At 48.3% G+C, this 22,848-nt stretch overlaps 1 protein-coding gene across 1 annotated transcript in view; it reads left to right on the forward strand.

Moving 5' to 3' along the window:
• The window catches only part of cd109 (CD109 molecule), a 141,673-nt gene that overhangs the window by 113,134 nt on the left and 5,691 nt on the right, over positions 1-22,848 (forward strand). The window contains exons 27-31 of the mRNA XM_038816851.1: positions 3,749-3,945; positions 5,253-5,408; positions 11,506-11,571; positions 17,528-17,670; positions 22,652-22,808. Of these exons, the coding sequence (XP_038672779.1) occupies positions 3,749-3,945; positions 5,253-5,408; positions 11,506-11,571; positions 17,528-17,670; positions 22,652-22,808 (719 nt within the window). The remainder of the gene's footprint in view (positions 1-3,748; positions 3,946-5,252; positions 5,409-11,505; positions 11,572-17,527; positions 17,671-22,651; positions 22,809-22,848) is intronic.

Here is a 22,848-nt window from a genome sequence, read left to right on the forward strand (position 1 = left end):
TCACCATTGTAAAGGGGGCAGAGAACACAAGCCTGATACACACGGAGTTTTGAGGTGTTGGTTAGTTTATTGTTGGTCCGCTCTTGAATTCTCAAGAGGCATGCCCAGCACTGGAAGAATTCTGGAAGGGGGTGGCGGGGACGGTGTCGAGGGTGGTTGGATCCTGGGTCAAACCAGGGTGGGGAGTCGCGATTTTTGGAGTTGCGGTAGAGCCGGGAGTGCAGGAGGCGAAAGAGGCCGGTGTCCTGGCCTTTGCGTCCCTAGTAGCCCAACGAAGGATTCTGCTACAGTGGAAGGATGCGAGGCCCCCAAGTGTGGAGACCTGGATCAGTGACATTGCGGGATTTATAAAATTGGAAAGGGTCAAATTTGCCCTGAGAGGATCAATACAAGGGTTCTATAAACGATGGCAGCCTTTTCTGGTCTTCCTGGCTCAAAGATAGGTAACTTGATCAATAGCAGCAGCAACCGGGGGGGGGGGGGGGGGGGGGGGGGTTCCTTATTGTAGTGTCAATTCTGTAACTTTATATTGTGTTAATTTGCATTGTTGTTAAAATGCTGTGTTGTTCATGGAGGTGGGGCGAATGTTTATGATTCCTCTGGTAGAGGATCCACGGCAAGGGGGCATAAATTTAAAATTGGAGCTAGGTTGTACAGCCACAATATTGGGATGATGTGGAGATGCCGGCGTTGGACTGGGGTGAGCACAGTAAGAAGTCTTACAACACCAGGTTAAAGTCCAACAGGTTTGTTTCAAACACGAGCTTTCGGAGCACGGCTCCTTCTTCAGGTGAATGGAAAGGCTTGTTCCAGAAATGTTTATATAGACACAGTCAGAGATGCCCCGGAATGCGAGCACCTGCAGGCAATCAAATCATCAAAGATGCAGAGAGAGAGGTAACTCCAGGTTAAAGAGGTGTGAATTGTCCCAAGCCAGTTCAGTCGGTAGGCCTCTGCAAGTCCAGGCTTGTTGGTGGGGGCCGAATGTAATGCGACATGAATCCCAGATCCCGGTTGAGTCCGCATTCATGCGTGCGGAACTTAGCTATAAGTTTTTGCTCAGCAATTTTGCGTTGTCGCGTCTCCTGAAGGCCTCCTTGTAGAATGCTGACCCGGAGATCAGAGGCTGAATGTCCTTGACTGCTGAAGTGTTCCCCAACTGGAAGGGAACAGTCCTGCCTGTTGATAGTCGCACGATGCCCGTTTATTCGTTGTCGCAGTGTCTGCATGGTCTCGCCAATGTACCACGCTTCGGGACATCCTTTCCTGCAGCGTATGAGGTAGACTACATTGGTCGAGTCGCACGAGTATGCGCCGCGTACCTGGTGGGTGGTGTTTCCACGTGTAATGGTGGTGTCCATGTCGATGATCTGGCATGTCTTGCAGAGATTGCCCTGGCAGGGTTTTGTGGTGTTGTGGTTGCTGTTCTGAAGGCTGGGTAATTTGCTGCAAACAATGGTTTGTTTGAGGTTGCGCGGTTGTTTGAAGGCCAGTAGTGGGGGTGTGGGGATGACCTTGGCAAGGTGTCCATCCTCGCTGATGATGTGTTGGAGGCTGCGAAGAAGATGTCGTAGTTTCTCCGCCCCAGGAAAGTACTGGACGACGAAGGGTACTCTGTCAGTGGTGTCCCGTGTTTGTCTTCTGAGGAGGTCGGTGCGGTTTTTTGCTGTGGCGCGGTGGAACTGTCGATCAATGAGTCGAGCGCCATATCCCGTTCGTACGAGGGTCACCGCGCCACAGCAAAAAACCGCACCGACCTCCTCAGAAGACAAACACGGGACACCACTGACAGAGTACCCTTCGTCGTCCAGTACTTTCCTGGGGCGGAGAAACTACGACATCTTCTTCGCAGCCTCCAACACATCATCAGCGAGGATGGACACCTTGCCAAGGTCATCCCCACACCCCCACTACTGGCCTTCAAACAACCGCGCAACCTCAAACAAACCATTGTTTGCAGCAAATTACCCAGCCTTCAGAACAGCAACCACAACACCACAAAACCCTGCCAGGGCAATCTCTGCAAGACATGCCAGATCATCGACATGGACACCACCATTACACGTGGAAACACCACCCACCAGGTACGCGGCGCATACTCGTGCGACTCGACCAATGTAGTCTACCTCATACGCTGCAGGAAAGGATGTCCCGAAGCGTGGTACATTGGCGAGACCATGCAGACACTGCGACAACGAATAAACGGGCATCGTGCGACTATCAACAGGCAGGACTGTTCCCTTCCAGTTGGGGAACACTTCAGCAGTCAAGGACATTCAGCCTCTGATCTCCGGGTCAGCATTCTACAAGGAGGCCTTCAGGAGACGCGACAACGCAAAATTGCTGAGCAAAAACTTATAGCTAAGTTCCGCACGCATGAATGCGGACTCAACCGGGATCTGGGATTCATGTCGCATTACATTCGGCCCCCACCAACAAGCCTGGACTTGCAGAGGCCTACCGACTGAACTGGCTTGGGACAATTCACACCTCTTTAACCTGGAGTTACCTCTCTCTCTGCATCTTTGATGATTTGATTGCCTGCAGGTGCTCGCATTCCGGGGCATCTCTGACTGTGTCTATATAAACATTTCTGGAACAAGCCTTTCCATTCACCTGAAGAAGGAGCCGTGCTCCGAAAGCTCGTGTTTGAAACAAACCTGTTGGACTTTAACCTGGTGTTGTAAGACTTCTTACTGTACAATATTGGGAAGCATCCCTTCACAAAGGAATATGGAAAACCGGAACGCACTCCCCAAAAAGCTGTTGAAGCGAGTGGTCGACTGAAATTGAGTTTGCTGGGTTTCTGTTTGGTAAGGGGGTTCGCTGGAGTTCAAGATCCGACTGAATGGCGGAAAAGACTTGGGGGATTGAATGGTCTTAACTTCTTCCACCAGTGCTGAATGAAGCATTAACCAATAGGAACTAAATTTGAAAAGCTGATGAACTAAGTAAAGTCGATATCACTGGGCAGGCGGTGTGCTGTAGCTGCATGATGTGGCCGATATGTTTCCCAGTTGGGATGGTTTATGATCTGGAGGGAATTTTGAGATGATGCTGTTCCCACTCACCAGCTGCCTTGTCCTGCGAGGTGGTGGAGGTCATGAGCTTTGGAAGGTGGAAGGAAGTCCTCATGGATTGCTGTAGTTCATCTTGCAGACATTACCTATGGCAGCCTGGTGGTAAGGAGGAGTGAATGTTTAATCTGTTGGATGAGGTCCCAATCGGATGAATTGATTTGATGGTTTCGAGCTCCTTGGCCATCCTTGCCCAATCCCAATTTCCTTGAACCCACCATCAGCGGCCATACGTTCAGCTGCCTGATTCATCAGCTCTGGAATGCCCTCTCCAAATGGCTCCCCCTTCCCCCTCACCTGTAAATCACTCCTTATAACTTACTTCTTTGGCCTAGTTTTTGGTCACCCACCTTAAAATCTCTTTCAGTGTCTCAATGTGCGATTGCAGTCTGATAACTCAGCTAATGAAGGACCTTGGACTATTTTATAACGTTTAAAGTTCTGTCTAAATGGAAGTTGTTATTCTAATGGAACCTATCCAAGGCAAGTGGAGAATATTTCCATTGCACACTTGACCTTAATGAACCCCCAGGGCAAATGTGTCTCAAACATGGTGTAAATCAATCTTGCTGTTATTCAGGAATGTGTTCCATGTAGTTACCTCAATGAGGTTGGTTGGGGTAAAGGAGAAGACACTTCAGAGTGAACGTTACTTTTGTCTCCTGACTCAGATGGTGTAAGATTCTGGTCATCGTCCACGAAGAGACCCTCCACATGGCGGGGCAAGCAGCCTCTTTCATCGGACATCGAAATTGCTGCCTATGCATTGCTGTCGCACTTGAGGCAGGGGAAGCTCCTGGAGGGGCTCCCTATCATGCAGTGGCTCAGTGAGAGCAGGAACCATCTTGGAGGCTTCTCTTCAACTCAGGTTTGTCACCTGCAATGGCGTTCCGTCAGTCCCGTGCTGGTCTGAAGCAGCCTTTGCTTCCGCTGCCTTATATATACGTCTGTGCTCATGTGTACGAATTAAAGTTGTCGAACCGCACTGCACGGAATGAGGCCATTCAGCCCACCGTGCCAGTGTTGGATTTCTGAAAGCTCGACCCGATTTGCCCCACCCCGCTCTTTCCTCAAATCTTCCAATGTTCCTTCTTAACCATCCATCTAATTCTTTTCTGAAATCCCTGATTGAATTTGCTTCCATCACCCTTCCAGGCAGTGAATTCCAGATCGCACCAACTTGCTAAGTAAACATAATTCTTCTCATTTCTCCCCTCCAGTTATATTGGCAATTAACGTAAATCCATCTCCTCTGTTTATCGAGCCTCCTGCCAGTGGAAACACTTTATCCTGACTTACACAACAGAATTCCTCATTATTTTGTAAATCTCTGGCCGGAATTCTCCGGTAGTCGCGATTCACTTTTCCCACTGGTAACGTATCCCCGCCCAGGGGATTCCCGGTGGTGTGGGTTGGCTGCAATGGGAAATCCATTGATAAGCGACGGGAAGACAGATACCGCCACCAGCGAATGGCACATCGCCAAGAAACACGCGGCTGGGGTACTGGAGAATCCAGCCCTTCGGAAAATCTCTCCTGAACTTTCTCTCTCCGTGGAGAGAAATCCCAGTTTCTCTCGTCTCTCCGCATGACTGGAGTTTCTCATTGGGGGAAAAAGATGCACCTTCTTATCTGCCAGTGACGTACCTTTTCTCAATCTTGCTTTAATGGCGATGCAAATTGCCACGTTTTACTAAGTTAGGAGAGCAAATCCAAGACGGCACGGTAGCACAGTGGTCAGCACTGTTGCTTCACAGCGCCAGGGTCCCAGATTCGATTCCCGGCTTGGGTCACTGTCTGTGCGGAGTCTGCACGTTCTCCCCGTGTCTGTGTCGGTTCCCTCCGGGTGCTCCGGTTTCCTCCAGCAAGTCCCAAAAGATGTGCTGTTAGGTGAATTGGACATTCTGAATTCTCCCTCTGTGTACCCAAACAGGTGCCGGAGTATGGCGTATAGGGGCTTTCCACTTCATTGTAGTGTTAATGTGAGCCTACTTGTGACAATAATAAAGATTATTATTATTAAACTCTGTTCCCAGTTTCAAATTCACCCCTTGTTTTGTTGTTGTGTGTTTAAAATGAATGAATAGAGCGGACCCTGCCCCTAGCTTCACCTTTGTCCGGGAACAGCTTTGCAGTTTGCTCACAGGATTCTCCAAAATGTTCATCTGATTTTAGGATACGGTGGTGGCGCTCCAGGCTTTATCCCAGTTTGCGGCTCAGAGCTTCTCCCCTACAACGAACCTCACGGTGACGGTCAGTGGGCCCGGACTGGCCACCCCAGCAATCTTCAGCATCACCTCCAAAAACGCAATTGTGCTTCAGACCCAACAGGTAACCTCTCACTGTGCCCTATACAATAGCACCCTCGGCTACACAAAGTGCATTGTGACATATGGATACAATAGGAAGAAAATGCAAATAATTTCCATTTAAAGACCCTTGTCCTTGTCGATGGAAGAGTTGTGTGGATTTGGAGGGTCCTGTTGAAAGTCCTTGATGAGTTGGTGCAAATGGTACACACTGTTGACCACAATGCATCGTGATAGAGCGGGTGACTGTTAAAGGTGGTGAATGGATAGCAATCCAGTGGGCTGCCTTGCCCTGGATGGCGTCAAGCTTCTTGAGTGCTGTCGGAGCAGGAGAGGGTATTCCATCACAGTCCTGACTTATGCTTTGTAGATGTTGGTAGGCTTTGGTGACTCGGGAGGTGAGTTACTCGCTGCAGGATTCATAATGTAGTCACTGCTGCAACTTTGGAAATACAGCAGCCAATTTGCGCACGGCAAGTGCTCACAAACAGCAATGAGTTAAAGAGTTGGGTGAGGGTACAAACTGACCAGGGCGTCCTGCTCTTCTTCAAAGTAGTACCGTCTGACGCCCATCTAAAAAGGTAGGTGCCGCCTCAGCTTAATATTTCATCAAAGCAAAAAACACTTCCGATATTCAGTATATGCCTTAGTATTGGGATTTGAACTTGAGTTCCCTGGATTATTAGTACAGTAATATAGAACAGAGGAGGCTGAGGGGGAGATTTGACTGTGAAGGGCCTGGGTGGAGTGGATGGGAAGGGTCTATTTATTTTTAATAGCAAAGTTGACAACAAGTTGGTATTGGTTTAAAGTAATTGAGAGTAAGATTACAGGGGAAATGAAGAAAATATATATATTTTTTACCCAGAGTGTTGTGGGGGTCTGGAAATCGCTGCTTGAAAGGGCACCATAGGCAGAGACTCTGAACGTTTTTACAAGATGTCTGGTACTTCACCTCAAGCGCTGTAACCTGGAGGACTAGGAACCAAATGCTTGGAAGTGGGATGAGGCTGGGGGATTATGGGTCAAGTTTACTGTGCGGTAAACATTTTATGATGCTATGATTCAAACATAACTTGTGCCTTAACTTGTGTATTATGATCCCAGTTGGTGTTATAACTGGACAGGAAGATGCTAGAATGGATCCCTGGCTCAAAGGACTGTGACTTTTTACTATTTTTAAAGAAAATATGGAGGAACATAATCACAGGACTGCTAATTAGTTTTCATAACAAGAAAATGTTTTTTGTAAACATCAAAAGTTTGATTCTAATACAATACTCCTTTACCCCCATTTAGCTTCACCAATATACACAAAGTTTAACGTTAACATGGATTACAATGTCTATCTTCGGTTCAGTAATGGTCTCAGTTACACACAGTCCCTTTAAATTCACTGACTGGCTGTGGTCAGACCCAAGCTCCACTCTGAATTCAAGTGAATGTCTGTGGATATGTCCTCAAAATCCCTCCCCAGATGATTCTGATGATGTGACACACCTTGGGCAAATTCTTGGTTTGAGAGATGAAGTAGTGGCGCTGGGACTGAATCGCGAGTGTTCTACGTGACGGACGCGGTGCCAGTCCCAGAGCGATTCAGGTCCTGTTAATGGGCCAGCACCGATGTCACATCGAACTCGGGCAATTCCAATGCACGCCGACCCTAATCCCAGCCACGATGATAACACTGGTTGTGCTGGAGCATGCCCATTCCGTTGATGGGTGAGTTGGGGCCAGAGGCACCTAGGGGGTGGGCTGAGGGGGGGGGGGGGGCACCCATACGACCCATGGTGCTTAGTTCCCAGTGGTCAGTCAGAAGCTTGCACAGCCACATGGATGCCTTGCAGGCTTTGGCAATGGCGGTCCGTGCCCATCCACCCTGACACCACAGTCCACCTCATAGCCCATAGCCCTCTCCCCGCAAACACCCCCCCCCCCCGCTCCTCCCCGCCCTAGCAGATGCCAACCCCCCCCCCCCCCCCCGGCCCACCGGGCAGAAGGCACAACTACCAGCACACTATAACGATGTTGTACATTGTACCCCCTTGCACACCCTCAGCAGCCACAGTGGCCAAGTGAACCTCGCCGTCAGTAATTCCTCCTGGTGGAGTCAGAGCATCGTGGAAGGCCCGGAAAATGTTGGGTCAGGCTTGTTAATGCTATGCCAACAGTTTCTATTGTACAATGTGCATGCCCACGCGGCATGGGGCGTAGAATGCATTCCTGCTGCTTTCAATGGGCGAAGCATGGCATTCCGTTTGGCACCGACACTAACCTCAATTTTCAGTGGTTGGTGAATTCTCTGCCCATTACAATTCCCAATTCCAGCATCGGCCGATGGAGAATCACGCCCCTTGTCTTACTGAACTCCGGTTTCCACATGAAACTTTCAAAAAGACGCATTTTCAAATCTTCTTTTACACAGTGCTCCCTCCCTCTGAGCACCTTTCATAAAGGCTTGGCTTTCAGGTTTACACCTCTCTCTTCAGGATTTCTTCTGTCTTTAAAGGCTTTCACATAAACTCTGAGCTCCAGCCACCAGTTTTCACCTTTATTGCAAATACTGTCTTCCAAACTGTATTAACATCTCCCAAACCTGTGAATCACTACAGATATTATTCCGGCATCTCAGTCTTCTTCTCAGCTCTGCCTGTCTTTATTGAACAGTTCTAGTACCTTTAACCTCAGGCTTCTTTGAAACTTCTCTTTATTTCTTCAGTTCCCTGAACCAACTTCTCTTCCAATCTCTGCACTTATTTTTTGAACCATTACTCCATGGTATGGTTTTCTTCTCCCAAAGCTGAGAGAGATGTCCCCTCTCTAGCCTTCTAAACCAATTGCCCTGGCTTCCAGTTAAGCAAAACCCCAAAACATGTTTCTATCTTAAAAGAGTCCCCGGTTGCTAAAAAACTACTTAATGCTTCTGCCATAGCTTTTTAAAAAAAAATAATTTTTATTAAGATTTTCACAAAATATAAACAACAAAACAATATTAACAAACAACCATGGTAAAAACCCAAGAACAACACCCACCCAACTATAAAAGCAACTACAAAAACAAAAAAAAAGCAAACAACAAAAAGGAAAGAGATAACACCCGCCACATCCAACAAACCCATGTACACAATTCTCCCTCCCACCGAACCAAACCCCCCCCCCCCCCCCCCCCCCCCCCCCCGGGTTGCTGCTGCTGCCGGCCTATTTCCCTACCGTTCCGCCAGGAAGTCCGGGAAAGGCTGCCACCGCCTAAAGAACCCCTGTACTGATCCCCTCAGGGCAAATTTCACCTTCTCCAATTTAATGAACCCCGCCATATCATTGATCCAGGCCTCCACGCTTGGGGGCCTCGCATCCTTCCACTGAAGAAGAATCCTCCGCCGGGCTACTAGGGACGCAAAGGCCAGAACACCGGCCTCTTTTGCCTCCTGCACTCCCGGCTCCACTGCAACCCAAAGAATTGCGAGTCCCCAGCCTGGCTTGACCCTAGATCCCACCACCCTCGACACCGTCCTTGCTACCCCCTTCCAAAACTCCCCCAGCGCTGGGCACGCCCAAAACATATGGGCGTGTTTTGCTGGGCACCCCGAGCACCTGTCACACCTGTCTTCGCCCCCGAAAAACCTACTCATCCTCGTCCCAGTCATGTGGGCCCTATGCAGCACCTTGAACTGTATGAGGCTAAGCCTCGCACAGGAAGAGGAGGAATTCACTCTCTCCAGGGCATCCGCCCACGTCCCCTCCTCAATCTCCTCACCCAGCTCCTCTTCCTATTTACCCTTCAGTTCCTCCACCAATGCCTTGTCTACCTCCTGCATTACCCAGTATATGTCCGAAATCCTCCTTCCTCCAACCCACACCCCCGAGAGCACCCTGTCCCGTACCCCACATGGGGGCAACAAGGGGAACCCCTCCACCTGCCGCCTGGCAAATTCCCTAACCTGCATGTACCGAAACATGTTCCCCGGGGGGATCCCAAACTACCCCTCTAACTCCCCCAAGCTCACGAACCTCCCCTCCACAAACAGGTCCCTCAACCTCCTAACCCCTACCCTGTGCCAGCCCAGAAATCCACCATTAATGCTCCCTGGAACAAACCGATGGTTCCCCCGTATCGGGGCCTCCATCGAGCCCCCCACTTCTCCCCTATGCCGTCTCCATTGCCCCCAAATTTTAAGGGTAGCCGCCACCACCGGGCTCGTGGTATATCTCGTTGGAGGGAGCGACAACGGCGCCATTACCAGCACCTCCAGGCTCGTGCCCACACAGGACGCTATCTCCATCCTCTTCCATGCTGCCCCTTCCCGTCCATTACCCACTTACGCACCATCGCTGCGTTGGCAGCCCAGTAGTACTCACAGAGGTTGGGCAACGCCAGCGCCCCCCTATCCCTGCCCCGTTCCAGGAACACTCTTCTCACCCTCGGAGTCCCATGCACCCACACAAATCCCGTAATACTCCTGCTGACCCTCCTAAAAAAGGCCTTCAGGATAAGGATGGGGAGGCACTGGAACAGGAACAAAAACCTCGGGAGCACCATCATCTTAATGGGCTGCATCCTCCCCGCCAGTGACAGCGGTAACATATCCCACCTTTTGAACTCCTCCTCCATCTGCTCCACCAACCTTGTGAGGTTGAGCTTGTGCAGGGCCCCCCAGCTCCCAGCCACCTGGATTCCTAGGTACCTGAAGCTCTTCCCTGCCTGCTTCAGTGGGAGCCTACCAATCCCCTCCTCCTGATCCCCTGGGTGCACCACGAACAACTCGCTCTTGCCCAGGTTCAGCTTATACCCAGAGAAGCCCCCAAATTCACTAAGAATCCTCATCACCTCCGGCATCCCCCCCACCGGGTCCGCCACATACAGCAACAAGTCGTCCGCATAAAGTGACACTCGATGCTCCTCCCCACCCAGCACCAGGCCTCTCCAGTTCCCTGACTCCCTCAATGCCATGGCCAGGCACTCAATTGCCAATGCAAAGAGCAAGGGGGACAGGGGACACCCCTGTCTCGTCCCCCGGTACAGCCAGAAGTACTCCGACCTCCTCCTATTCTACACTCGCCATCGGGGCCTCATGGAGCAACCTCACCCAATGGACAAACCCCACCCCAAACCCAAACCTCTCCAACACATCCCACAGATACCCCCACTCCACCCTATCAAAGGCCTTCTCCGTATCTAATGTCACCACTATCTCCGCCTCCCCTTCCACAGCCGGCATCATAATAACGTTGAGGAGCCTTTGTATGTTTGTATTCAACTGCCTTCCCTTCACAAACCCTGTCTGGTCCTCGTGAATGACCCCCAGCGCACAATCCTCTATTCTAGTGGCCAGGATCTTTGCCAGCAGCTTGGCGTCTACATTTAGCAGCGAGATCGGCCTATATGACCCGCACTGCAGAGGGTCCTTGTCCCGCTTCAGGATCAAGGAAATCAGCGCCCATGACATAGTTGGGGGAAAAGCCCCCCCCCCCCCCCCCCTCCCTTGCCTCGTTAAAGGTCCGGACCAACAGGGGTCCCAACAGGTCCACATACCCTTTATAGAATTCGCCCGGAAACCCGTCCGGCCCCGGCGCCTTCCCCGACTGCATGCTCCCTATCCCTTTAACCAGCTCCTCCAGCTCAATTGGCGCCCCCAGTCCCTCCACCTGCCCCTCCTCCACCCTCGGAAATTGCAGCTTGTCCAAGAAGCGCCCCATTCCACCCCCCTCCACCGGGGGTTCAGACCGGTACAGTTCCCCATAAAAGTCCCTAAAGACCCCATTAATGCTGCCATAGCTTTTATTCATTCTTCACATGGTAACTTCTCTAAACACAGTTTGAATTGAAACCAAAACCCTCACACATAGAAACACCTTTGTCCAGCAGGAATCTAACTATAGGTTTACCCTCCCTTAAATAGAAATACTAAATTAAACCCAGTTAAAACCATACCATATTTCTCATGTTTACCGTACAAACATAAATCCCATAAAACACTACCTTTGTTTTCCTGACATACGAAGGAATATTCATTATTATTGACATTATAGATTATTCTGCTGAGAACTCTTTGCTCTGTTACTCACCCTATTACTTGCAAAGGCGCTTCAATTTATAAACTTCCATCTTTTTTAATGCGCAGATTGGAATTCAGCAGCCCATGTTGGTCACTGTAACTGCAGAGGGACAAGGACTGGCCATTTTCCAGGTATGTAACTTCATCACCTGCGTTTAGATGAATGAGCGTCTTCGTCGTTGAAACCTACAATATCCTGCAGGGATTTGACAGGGTGGGCGCTGAGAGATTGGATCCGCTGGTCGGAGAAATCTAAAACACGGGGTCACAGTCTCAGGATCGGAGTGGTGGTGGTGGGGGGGGGGGGGGGGGGGGGTGGGGGGGGGGGATCATTTAGGACTGAGATGAGGTAAAGTTTCTTCACTCAGAGGATTGTGAATCTTTGGCATTCTCCATGCCGGAGGGGTGTGGATGCTCCATCGCTGAATAAATTTCAGGCTGGGATAGGCAGATCTTTGGTCTCTTGCGGAATTAAGAGATATGGCGAGTGGGCGGGAAAATGGGATTGGGCCGTGTTCGATAGGTCTTAAAGTCCATTCCTGCTCCTATTTTTTTATGTTCTTGTGCTCAGTTTTTCTGTTGCTGTGTGATAAATGGTGGCCGGTTTCTGCAGGCACCACACATTGAGGAATGATGTCAAGGCATTGAAGGGATTGTGGAGAGATACCAGGAATATGAGGGATCAATTATGTGGAGAGACCTGGAATTTTTCTGCTTCGATAAGAGAAGCTGAAGGGGAGATTTTATATGGGATTTGGAAAGGCATTTTCAGAGAATCTTAGTGCAGAAGGAGGCCATTCGGCCCATCGAGTCTACACCGACCCTCTGAACGAGCACTCCACCAAAGCTCAATCCCACATCCTGCCTCTGTAACCCCATAATGCCACCTAAACATTCCGACACTACGGGCAATTTAGCATGGCCAATCCACCTAACCCGCACATCTTTGGACTGTGGGAGGAAGCCGGAGCACCCGGAGGAAACCCACGCACACACAGGGAGAATCCACACAAACAGACACCCAAGGCCAGAATTGAACCCGGATCCCTGGAGCTGTGAGGCAATGGGATGAATAACTCCACCACAGAAATGGAACAGGGATGATGGGCCGATTGGTCTGCTGTGCAGTGTGATTCTCCGATCTTAAGGCTGTTCTTGCAGCTAAAAGCTCTTCCACTCAACAACGAGAACACAGCAGCTTATATTTAATAGCGTCTTTTGCATAATGAGACACCTCAAAGCACTTCACAGGACCATTATAAAACAGAGTATGACACCGAGGCATCTACACCAGATGAACAAAAGCTTGTGCAAGAGGTAAGTTTCAAGGAGCATCTTTAAGGGCGAACAGGGTGTAGAGAGGAAGGGAGCATTAGGGTGGGAATTCCAGGTCTCTGAATTTCTGGAGTCATTGGGAATGCACAAGAGGCCAGAATTGCAGATATCTCCAAGGGTTGTGAGATGGAGACGATTACAGAGATAGTGAGGGGTGGGTTGTGATGAGGGTGCGCAACGCCATGGAGGGATTCGACAACACGGTTTAGCATGTTGAAATCAAGGGGCGGGATTCTCCGGCCGTGCCTGCCCGGCCACTGGAAATTCCCGCCGATGACAATGTACCTTTACAGGCCCACATCCAGCCTGTGGCGTTCCTACGGCGGGCGGGGCGGAAGAATCCATCCTCAGATGGTGCTTGATCGGGAGCCAATGCAGGGCAGTGGACAAAGGGGTAATGGGAGTGAATGGAACTTGCTGCAAGTTAAGACACAAACAGTAGAGTTTTGGATGACCTCAAGTCATCCCGATGTGAGACTATGGGATAGCAGCCAGGAATGCATTGGAATAGGCGAGTCCGGAGGTAACACAGTGAAGACGGACCTCCTCCAAACTTTTCAAAGGCATGCACATTGCTTCAGGCTGCCAATCAGATATTGTTCCACTGGGTGATGATAATTTATGGACTGATTCTTTTATTTGTCTCTCTCAGGGTTTAACTTTTCATTGTATAATTCTATAATTTAGGACATTGAAATTCCTCCTGTAATGAAAAGCAGGAGGGCGATTGTCTTTCTGCTTTCTGAGCCACTACCAGAAACAAATTCTCCGAAGTCCACGCGGTTCAAGGCTGCCACTTTTGTTAGCGAGGCGCCAGCAAAGGAAAGCAGCTGTCTTTGTCACTTTTCACATATGAATGCAATCTAATCTGAATAACAACTCTGATCGCACTGCCCAAAAGAACAGTGGGAGCACATTCAATACTCTCAAAGCAGAACTGGGTCAGTACCTGATACAGAAAACATTTATGGTGGGCAGGGAGGTGGGAAGTGGTGGGAGACAATTGGGCAGCCCAAAGACCTGACTCAAGCACAGTGGGCTGAATGGCCTCCTTCTCTGCTGTCAGATTGTATGATGCCAAATGGTTTTGTCATCAAGCAGCCAATCACAGAGAATACCGGGTCAATACAGCGTTAACATCAATGCGCCTCGCAAACTGAAAATGGGCTGAATGGCCCTGCTGTGCGTATCCCTCTTTCCATGAATGCTGATGCCACAAGGCTCATAGATCAAATAAATTCCAGACATTTAGAATGCAGATTGAGTGGGCGGCACGGTAGCACAGTGGTCAGCACAGTTGCTTCACAGCGTCACGGTCCTGGGTTTAGTTCACGGCTTGGGTTATTGTCTGTGCGGAGTCTGCACGTTCTCCCCGTGTCTGCGTGGGTTTCCTCCGGGTGCTCCGGTTTCCTCCCACAATCCAAAGATGTGCAGGTTAGGTGGATTGGCCATGACAAATTGCCTGTAGTGTTCGAAGAGGTTAGGTGGGGTTACTGGGTTGTGGGGATAGGGTGGAGGTGTGGGCTTAGGAGGGTTGGCCTTTCCGCTGCGGATTCGATGAGCCAAATGTCCTCCTTGTGCACTGTAAAGTCTATGTCTATGTCTATCAGAAGAAACGAGAGTGAAGATTGAAGTGGATGGTGTCACACTGGAACAAATAGATAAGTTTGTCTATTTCGGGTGAATGGTAGCAGAAGATAGTCGATGTGAGGCTGAAATTAGAAAAAAAAGGATAGAGATAGACAGAAGTGATTTTGTGAAATGGAGTACGTAATAACAACAAGAAAAGTCAAACTTGTCACAAGGAAAAATTTCCTGAGAGGCAACATTCTATTCACTCTTCTGACTGCCTCTGGGAAGGGAAAAGAAATAAAGATCTGTGGAAGAATCACACAGAATCATTGAATAGTATAGCACAGAAGAGGCCCTTCGGCCCATCGAGTCTGTACCAATAGAGGCTTTTGAAATGTGGATGCCAAGACCTATGCGAAAAATTTCATCTAATAACAGTGATAATCGCTTATTGTCACAAGTAGGCTTCAATGAAATTACTGTGGAAAGCCCCTATCGCCAAATTCCGGCGCCTGTTCGTGGAGGCCGGTACGGGAATTGAACCCACGCTGCTGGCCTTGTTCTGCATTACAAGCCAGCTGTTTATCCCACTGTGCTAAACCAGCTACAGACCATAGGACAAATTGGGAGGTGCTTGAAATTAAGGGAGCAGAAAGAACTGTAAGAAGTGACATCCAGAAAAGTCAATGCCAGTATTTCAGCCAATTCATCAGAGCTGAAAAGCACGATAGGCGGCACCATAGTACAAGTGGTTAGCACTGTTGCTTCACAGTTCCAGGGTCCCAGGTTTGATTCCCGGCTTGGGTCACTGTCTGTGCGGAGTCTGCACTTTCTCCCCGTGTCTGCGTGGGTTTCCTCCGGGTGCTCCGGTTTCCTCCCACAAGTCCCGAAAGACGTGCTTTTTAGGTCATTTGGAAACTCTGAACAGGCGCTGGCATGTGGCGACGAGGGGATTTTCACAGTAACTTCATTGCAGTGGTAATGTCAGCCTACTTGTGACAATAAAGATTATTAGAAAGATTATTATTATAAAAAGCCATAGAGATCTCTTTGAGAGGGCAACGTGGAAGGCAGCAATAAGGAGGGGGGGTCGACCTCGGCAAAGTTGGATGACTGACCTCACAGAGCGGTTGCAGACGAGATGCAGCGGATATGTGAGGATGGTGCAAAACAGATGAGTGAGACGTAACATGGGAGCCGACATCCTGCTAAGGGTAACGACAAACAGGGCAGGATTCCCTAAATTACTGCAGCTTTTAGAATAGTTTTGTGAACAAATCATAGCATCCGAAACCCATTTGCTGCTGCCATGAGATTTCTTGTTGTTGAACCAGTTTGTTGCTTTTTTATTCCACAAAATACATGTGGAGACCTCCCGGTATTTTGAATATCCCAGCTCTCATATTCAAATGGAAGCAAGGCCTGCAGAACCTGAGGAACCACAATATAATAATAATATAATAATAATCTTTTATTGTCACAAGCATGAAGTTACTATGAAAAGCATCTGTATCATGCCAGAAATTAGGTGATAAACACTCTCCCAAATCTGGGGCGAAATTCTCCCCTACCCGGCGGGGCGGGGGTGTCCCGGCGTAGCGGGGTAGTGCCAACCACTCCGGCGTCGGGCTTCCCCAAGGTGCGGAATTCTCCGCACCTTTAAGGGCTAGGCCCACGCTGGAGTGGCTCCCGCTCCGCCGATGGCGTCAAAACTGGCACCAACAGCCTTTGGCGCTACGCCGCCCGGCATTGGGCTGGCCAAAAGGCCTTCGCCGGCGGAGGGGGTCTCTTCCGCCTCCGCCTTGGTGGATGGCCGTGGCGGCGGGCGGAAGAAAACAGTGCCCCCACGGCACTGGCCCCGCCCACCGATCGGTGGGCCCTGATCGCGGGCCAGGCCACCGTGGGGGCACCCCCGGCGTCCGATCGCCCCTCGCCCCCCGAGAACCCCGGGGGCCCGCTCGCGCCACCAATCCCGCCGGCACAGAGGTGGTTTAAACCATGTCGGCGGGATTGGCCTGTCAGCGGCAGGACTTCGGCCCATTGCGGGCCGGAGAATCGCCCGGGGGGTCGGAGAATTCTGCCCCTGTTATCAGAGGCATGGCAGTCAACTAACTGCACAGCACTCTATCAGGACATGTTTGCTGCACACTTCTGGCATTAAATAGCCGTTATGCTCTTTTTGTGTACAATGAATGTGAGAGAGAGAATTTCGAAACCGTAAAAACCATTCGGAGACTTTGCAATCTTTTTGATCTTTATGGAAGGAACTTGCATTTATAACGCCAAGATGGTCCAAGGCACTTTACAGCCAATGGGCGTAGTCGTACTGGTGATGTAGCAAATGTTTCATTTTCACATAATTCTACACAATACTGTCTGGCTGACAATTGTGTAAATGGTATGGAAACTGTGACAAAACAAACACAGGTTACTGCGGATGCTGGAAACCACAAATAAAAAAGACCACAAAATGATGGGAACGTTCTGGCATAACTGCAGAGAGAGGAACAGAGTTAATGTTTCAGGTCGATGACCTGTCATCAATACGGGGAAAAGTTTAACTGATTTGAAACAGGCACAGAGACGGGGAAAGTGGGGGAGGAAAGATCAAAAGGGAAAGTCCCTGCTAGGGTGGAAGACACGGGGGCATCTCAATGACAAAAGGGGCTGATCATGGGACAAATAAAGGAAGGAAAGAAAGATGGGTATAGAAGAGGTGTGAATGGCAACAGCAGAAGCATCTTCGGCAGCTGCTGTCTAAAATAAAATGCAAGCCGTGGTTAGGAACTGAAATTGTTGAGCTCGATGTTAAGTCCGGAATTTAAAAATTATGTGCTGTTCTTTGAGTTTCCACTGGACTCTGATAGAAACATTGAAGAAGCCAAGGATAATGAGGTCAGTGTGGGAGATGGACAGAGAGTTGAAACAACACCAGCCCGAAACTTCAGATTGTACTGCCAAGCGGAATGGAGGTGTTCAGGAAAGTGATTGCTCAATCTGCCGTTGGTCCCACCAGTGTAAATGGAGACAATATAGTGAACAGCAAAAATAGCGAATTCAATTTTAAAGAAGTATACGTGGACAGTAACATTTGTTCGAACAAATAGGAAGTCGCGAGTTTAACCGGGAGAATAATTTGATGTTATTATTGGATAATAAATGCAGGATTTTATTTCTCCAGTTTAATATTCTCTTCAATCTGCAAAGTAAAGTCGCATCGACGAGGCTTCAGTCTGCGGAGTCGCAGGAGGTGTTTGATTTGGATGTTGATGTTTTGGATCATAAGGATGACCTGAATCACCTGATACTGCACATCTGTACCAGGTAACCATCGCTCGGATTTTTTCAATTCATTCTTTCATCCTCAGGATCGTTGCCAAGACAATTGCTGGTTAGTCACCCTTGTGTTATTTGGTAATTTAACACATGGCTGTTGGTGGGAGCTTGCTGTGAGCAAATTTTTTCCTTTCAATATAACAGGGAACACACTTCAAAAGTACTTCACTTATTGCCCATCCCTCATTGCCCTTAGATGCTGAGACGATGTGTCCACTTTGTGGGAGAATCTAGAAGGAGGGAGGACAATTTAAAAATAAAGGGTCTCCTATTTAAGGTGGAGCTGAGGAGGACTTTCCTCTCTCAGAGGGTTGTTGGTGTTCTCTCTCCCAGCAGACAGCGAAGGCTGGGTCATTGAATATATGGATGATTTTTGGAGTGAGAGCAGACAAGAAAATAGAGTTGAGGCCGCAATCAGATCAGCTCGATAGCTGAATAGAATCATAGAATCCCTACAGAGCAGAAGGAGGCCATTCGGCCCATCGAGTCTGCACCCACTGCCTGAAAGAGCACCCTACCTAGACCCACTCGCCGCCACCCCGTAAACCCACCTGAGCTCGGGACACTAAGGGACACTAGCATGGCCAGTCTAACTAACCCGCATGTCTTTGGACTTGTGGGAGGAAACTGGAGCACCCGGAGGAAACCCACGCAGACACAGGGATAACGTACAGAGTCCGCATAGTCACACGAGGCCGGAATTGAACCCCGGGTCCTTGGCGTTGTGAGGCAGCAGTGTCAAACACTGTGCCATCCCTGCCAGATAGCTAATCCTGCTCCTATTTTTTTTATGTTTTTATGTCTTCTTCTGTCTAGAATAAGTGAGTAACTTTGATGGTCACCTTCCACCTGCCATTCTACCCAACTACATTACTCAACCTGACCCTTAACCCAGTTACCTCACACATCCTACCCTCTTGCCTTACTCACTCTAGCCACTGACCCATCCAGCTGTCCGACACCTTTACCTTACAAGCCGTACCCCTCACCTTACCTTACAGACCCTGCCCTCTTAACCCCATCCCTCACACACCCTTATCCATTTACCCAATGCACTTAAATTCTCTCCATAACCTCCCGAAGAAGCTTTGGGGCATTAAGCGCTTTTCTTACTTGGATGTGGCATCGAGTGCCGTTAAAAGAGAACATGGCATCTACGCTCTTCCCTCCCACGTTTCCTGCACTGACTTCTGCAGGATCCTCCATCATTACATCACTCAGAGATATCGGAGGAAGATAAAGTCTGCATTTTGTTCTCTGATCGTGGTTAGAAATATGGGTTCCGATCAGATCGGAAGATCTGGGCCATTATTTCCCACGAGTTAACTGATCTCAGTCGGAGCAGTACTAAATGTACCTGAGCCAAAGCAGCTTTGGGGTCGTGCTCCCAGTCGCCACCCAGTGTCCCTGACTGGAATTGCTGATGTGCACGAGCTGGGAGGTTTAGGGTAAAATCTCAAACGCCAGATTGGTTTTGGATGGATTTCCAAATGAGAAATTGGCTGACAGGAGAGGAGAATAACACTGGGATATTTTTAAAAAGGAGACAGTAAAGGTACAGACTAAAGCTATTCCATTTTCTTTAAACAAAAGGACGTTATTCATCATTTCTGTAAGCTAAGGTTCAGTTCGCAAACAATTAGAATGGAAGAAGAAAGTGAGTGAAGATTATGTGGAATTAATAGCAGAAAGCAGTCCATTCAGCCCAACCAGCTCATGGCGGGTTTTATGCTCCACGTGACCCTCCTACCACCCCATACTTCAGCATATCCTTCCATTCCTTTCTCCCTCTCTTTACTGAGTTTCCCCTTAACTCCATCGATACAATTCACGTCGGTTACTCCTTGTGAGTGCCATGTTCTCGCCACCTTCTGAGTTGAAAATGTTTCTCCTGAATCCCCTATTTGATTTAATAGTGATTATCTAATATTTATATCTCTGCTCTCCCCTGACAGACAGGACCACCTTCTCACAGCCTATCCTAATGAGCTCTGTCATTATTCTAAAGACGTCCATTTATTCACTCCTCAACCTGCTCGTTTTTCGAGCGACATTGTATTTGTAATGAATGAAAACCTGCAGCAAAATGGGAAAAAAGTGAAGGAGGTTAATGCTGGGAATACCGAATGGTAGCAAAGGGGAAGTACATGGGAGAAGAATTAATAGGAACATGATAAGGAACAATAAAATGTTTTACAAGGATATCAGTAGAAGGGCGTCCTGAGCAGAGAGAACCATCAATTTCTCTGTGACAATCAAAAATTGGCAATGTTGAGTGCATCAACAAAATGCCAGCAACAATGGCTTAGGTCCAGGGCCCAGCTGAATGTTGTAAGAGGGACATAGAGGGAAGTTGGCTCTTTGGTGAACATATCTTGTGATTTATCAACTGAGGCGTTTCCCCAACTACTGTTCCTTCCTGAGCTGTACAGTACACGCACAACCAAATGCTTGAGGGTTTGCTGATTAATCGGCAAGATCCACCACAGACTGGTGAGACTCTTTGTGTTGCGACAGACGATGGATCTCCTGTCGCTCTCCTTCACCACTCTGTTTATCTGAGGAGCAACAAAAAAAAAGCAGCAGATATCCCTGCGAGTACCCCATCTTTAAAGTATTGCGAAATGTTGCCGAAGCTTTCCATCTTACACTCACCAGGACAAATGCAAGAAGAGCAAATTTCAAATGCCCGCAACAATTTACACTGCAAAAGAGAAGGGCATTGATTGGCTGGCAAGTCAACTCTGATTGGCCAAGACATTGCCAGAGAGAAACCTTCAGGGAAATATAGCCTCCCCAAGCTTCTGGGTATTTCAAAGAAAGGAACAAGTCTTGATCGTATTCCTTTTGTTTGCAGGAAATGCATCATTTAATGCCAATGCATGTTTTTTCTGAGCAAGCATAAATGAGCCACATTATGACCTTGTTGTTACTTCTAAAGCACTTCATTGGATATAAAGGTTTGGGCTGTCCCGAGGTTGTATAATGCACTATGGTGGTCCATTGATTAGAATTTGCATTTCACTGCCACATAAGTTTAATTCATGGTCCAGCTCATTGATACCTTTTTTTGGACAAGAAGGAGATCAAGAAGTATGAGTCGGGTTTGAAAGGGATTTGCAGTAGAAGATCGGCCATCATCTTATTAAATGTTGGCTTGAGGGGCTAGATGGCCTACTCCAGCTCCCACTTCTCATTTTTTATAAGAAAAGCAAAATACTGCAGATGCTGGAAATGTGAAATAAAACAGAAAATGCTGGAACGTCTCAGCAGGTCTGGCAGCGTCTGTGGAGAGAGAAACAGTTTGTGTTTCACTTCACTGGAGGAACAGCACCTCATCTTCTGATTAGGCACTTAACAGCCCTTTGGACTTTTAATATTGACTTCAACAACTTCAGGCCGTGGACTCCCTCCTTCATTTTGATATTTTATATTTTTCCCTAATTCCCTTTCCCATGGGGCGACTGATATCTTATTTTGCTTTTGCTGAATGCTCACCCCAGTTCTGCTACAAACACGTTCTGCTATATGACTTTTATGGCACTATTAGCACCTTCTTTAGTCTTTAACACTATCATTAACACTCCCTTTGCCGTGTCTCCATGACACCTTTGTCAAATCTCTCCTGAGCTCCCACCTACCCCTGACCTCATATTTTTATGCTCCTATATTAAAGTAAAACCTCTTTTTCTTTTAGAAGTTCCTGTCCGGATATATAATGCAGTTATGTCCTGTTGCATCTATGCCTACACAAAACCACTTTATTTATAATGAGTTCATGCGAGCATGAAAATCAGCACTCCCATGAATACAATACAACTTTGTTACATCCTCATGAAAAGATGATCCAATCTCTACCTTATAGTTGTTTGGCCGTCAGTTGTTGCAAAACCATTTAACTGCATTTTCTACCTTCATTCTGTTGCTCAATGCCATTCCAATTGGCTCAATGTCATTCCAATTGAATGTAGCGATGATTTCATCGACATTAACTATATGTTTAACCCAACAATACATTTTGACATCAATTATTACTGTCAGTTCAAGAACTGCAGTAATATTTATATTCAACTCTGTGTCATAGGACATCGGAACAGCTTCTTCCCCACAACCAATGGACTCCTCAACGACTCCCCCTCGGACTGATCTGTTCCCTGTAAGAACACTTTTCACGCTGCCCTCTGCTGCTCTTGCTCATGTATTTGCTTTGTTTGGCCCCCTTGTTCCGCACTGTAACCAATCACTGTTTGTCGATGTACCATTTGTCAATGTACTCTGTCGATTATTCTTTTTGTCCACTATGTACGTACTGTGTACGTTCCCTCGACCGCAGAAAAATACTTTTCACTGTACTTCGGTACATGTGACAATAAATCAATAAGTCAATCAAATCAAGTCAGTAATTGTCAGTTTGTTCTGGATTTGGAAATAAATATGAAGGAAAATATCCAACTCCAATTCCATCCCATACTCTTTGAGGGAGTGACAGCGAATATTGGCAAATAGCACTCATATAATCATAGAATCCTTACAGTGCAGAGGGAGGCCATTTGGCCCATTGAGTGTGTACTAACCCTCCAAAAGCGCACCCTGCCAAGGCCCACTCCCCCGCCCGATCCCCACCTAACCTGCACATCTTTGGATATTAAGGGGCAATTTATCATGACCAAACCACTTAACCTCATCATCTTTGGACTGTGGGAGGAAACCGGAGCACCCGGAGGAAACCCACGCAGACACGGGGAGAACGTGCAGGCTCCGCACAGACAGTGATCCAAGCCGGGAATTGAAACCGGATCCCCGGTGCTGTGAGGCAGCAGTGCTAACCACTGTGCCACCATGCTGCACATCTTTGAAAGACGAAGGCTGGATGAGCAACGCCTAATCTTGCTCTTGAAAGGGAAGGAGAAAAGTGCAATGCACTTAATTTGTCAGAAGAGTGAGTTTTGTTTTGCCTCTGTTGCTTAAGGTATCGAGGTGGGGAAAATAGTTCGAGCACAGGCATGGTTCTGATGGAAGTTGGGATGCTGAGTGGCTTCGTCCCGGAGATGGATGGTGTACAGACCAACAACCTCATCAAAAAAGTAGAGTTCGAAGCTGGGAAAGTGTGCGTGTATTTTGACTCGGTGAGTTGGAGAACACTTTTCAACCATTCATGGGCATCAG

Source organism: Scyliorhinus canicula, chromosome 1 (assembly GCF_902713615.1).
Source record: "Scyliorhinus canicula chromosome 1, sScyCan1.1, whole genome shotgun sequence".
Taxonomy (NCBI): Eukaryota; Metazoa; Chordata; class Chondrichthyes; order Carcharhiniformes; family Scyliorhinidae; genus Scyliorhinus; species Scyliorhinus canicula.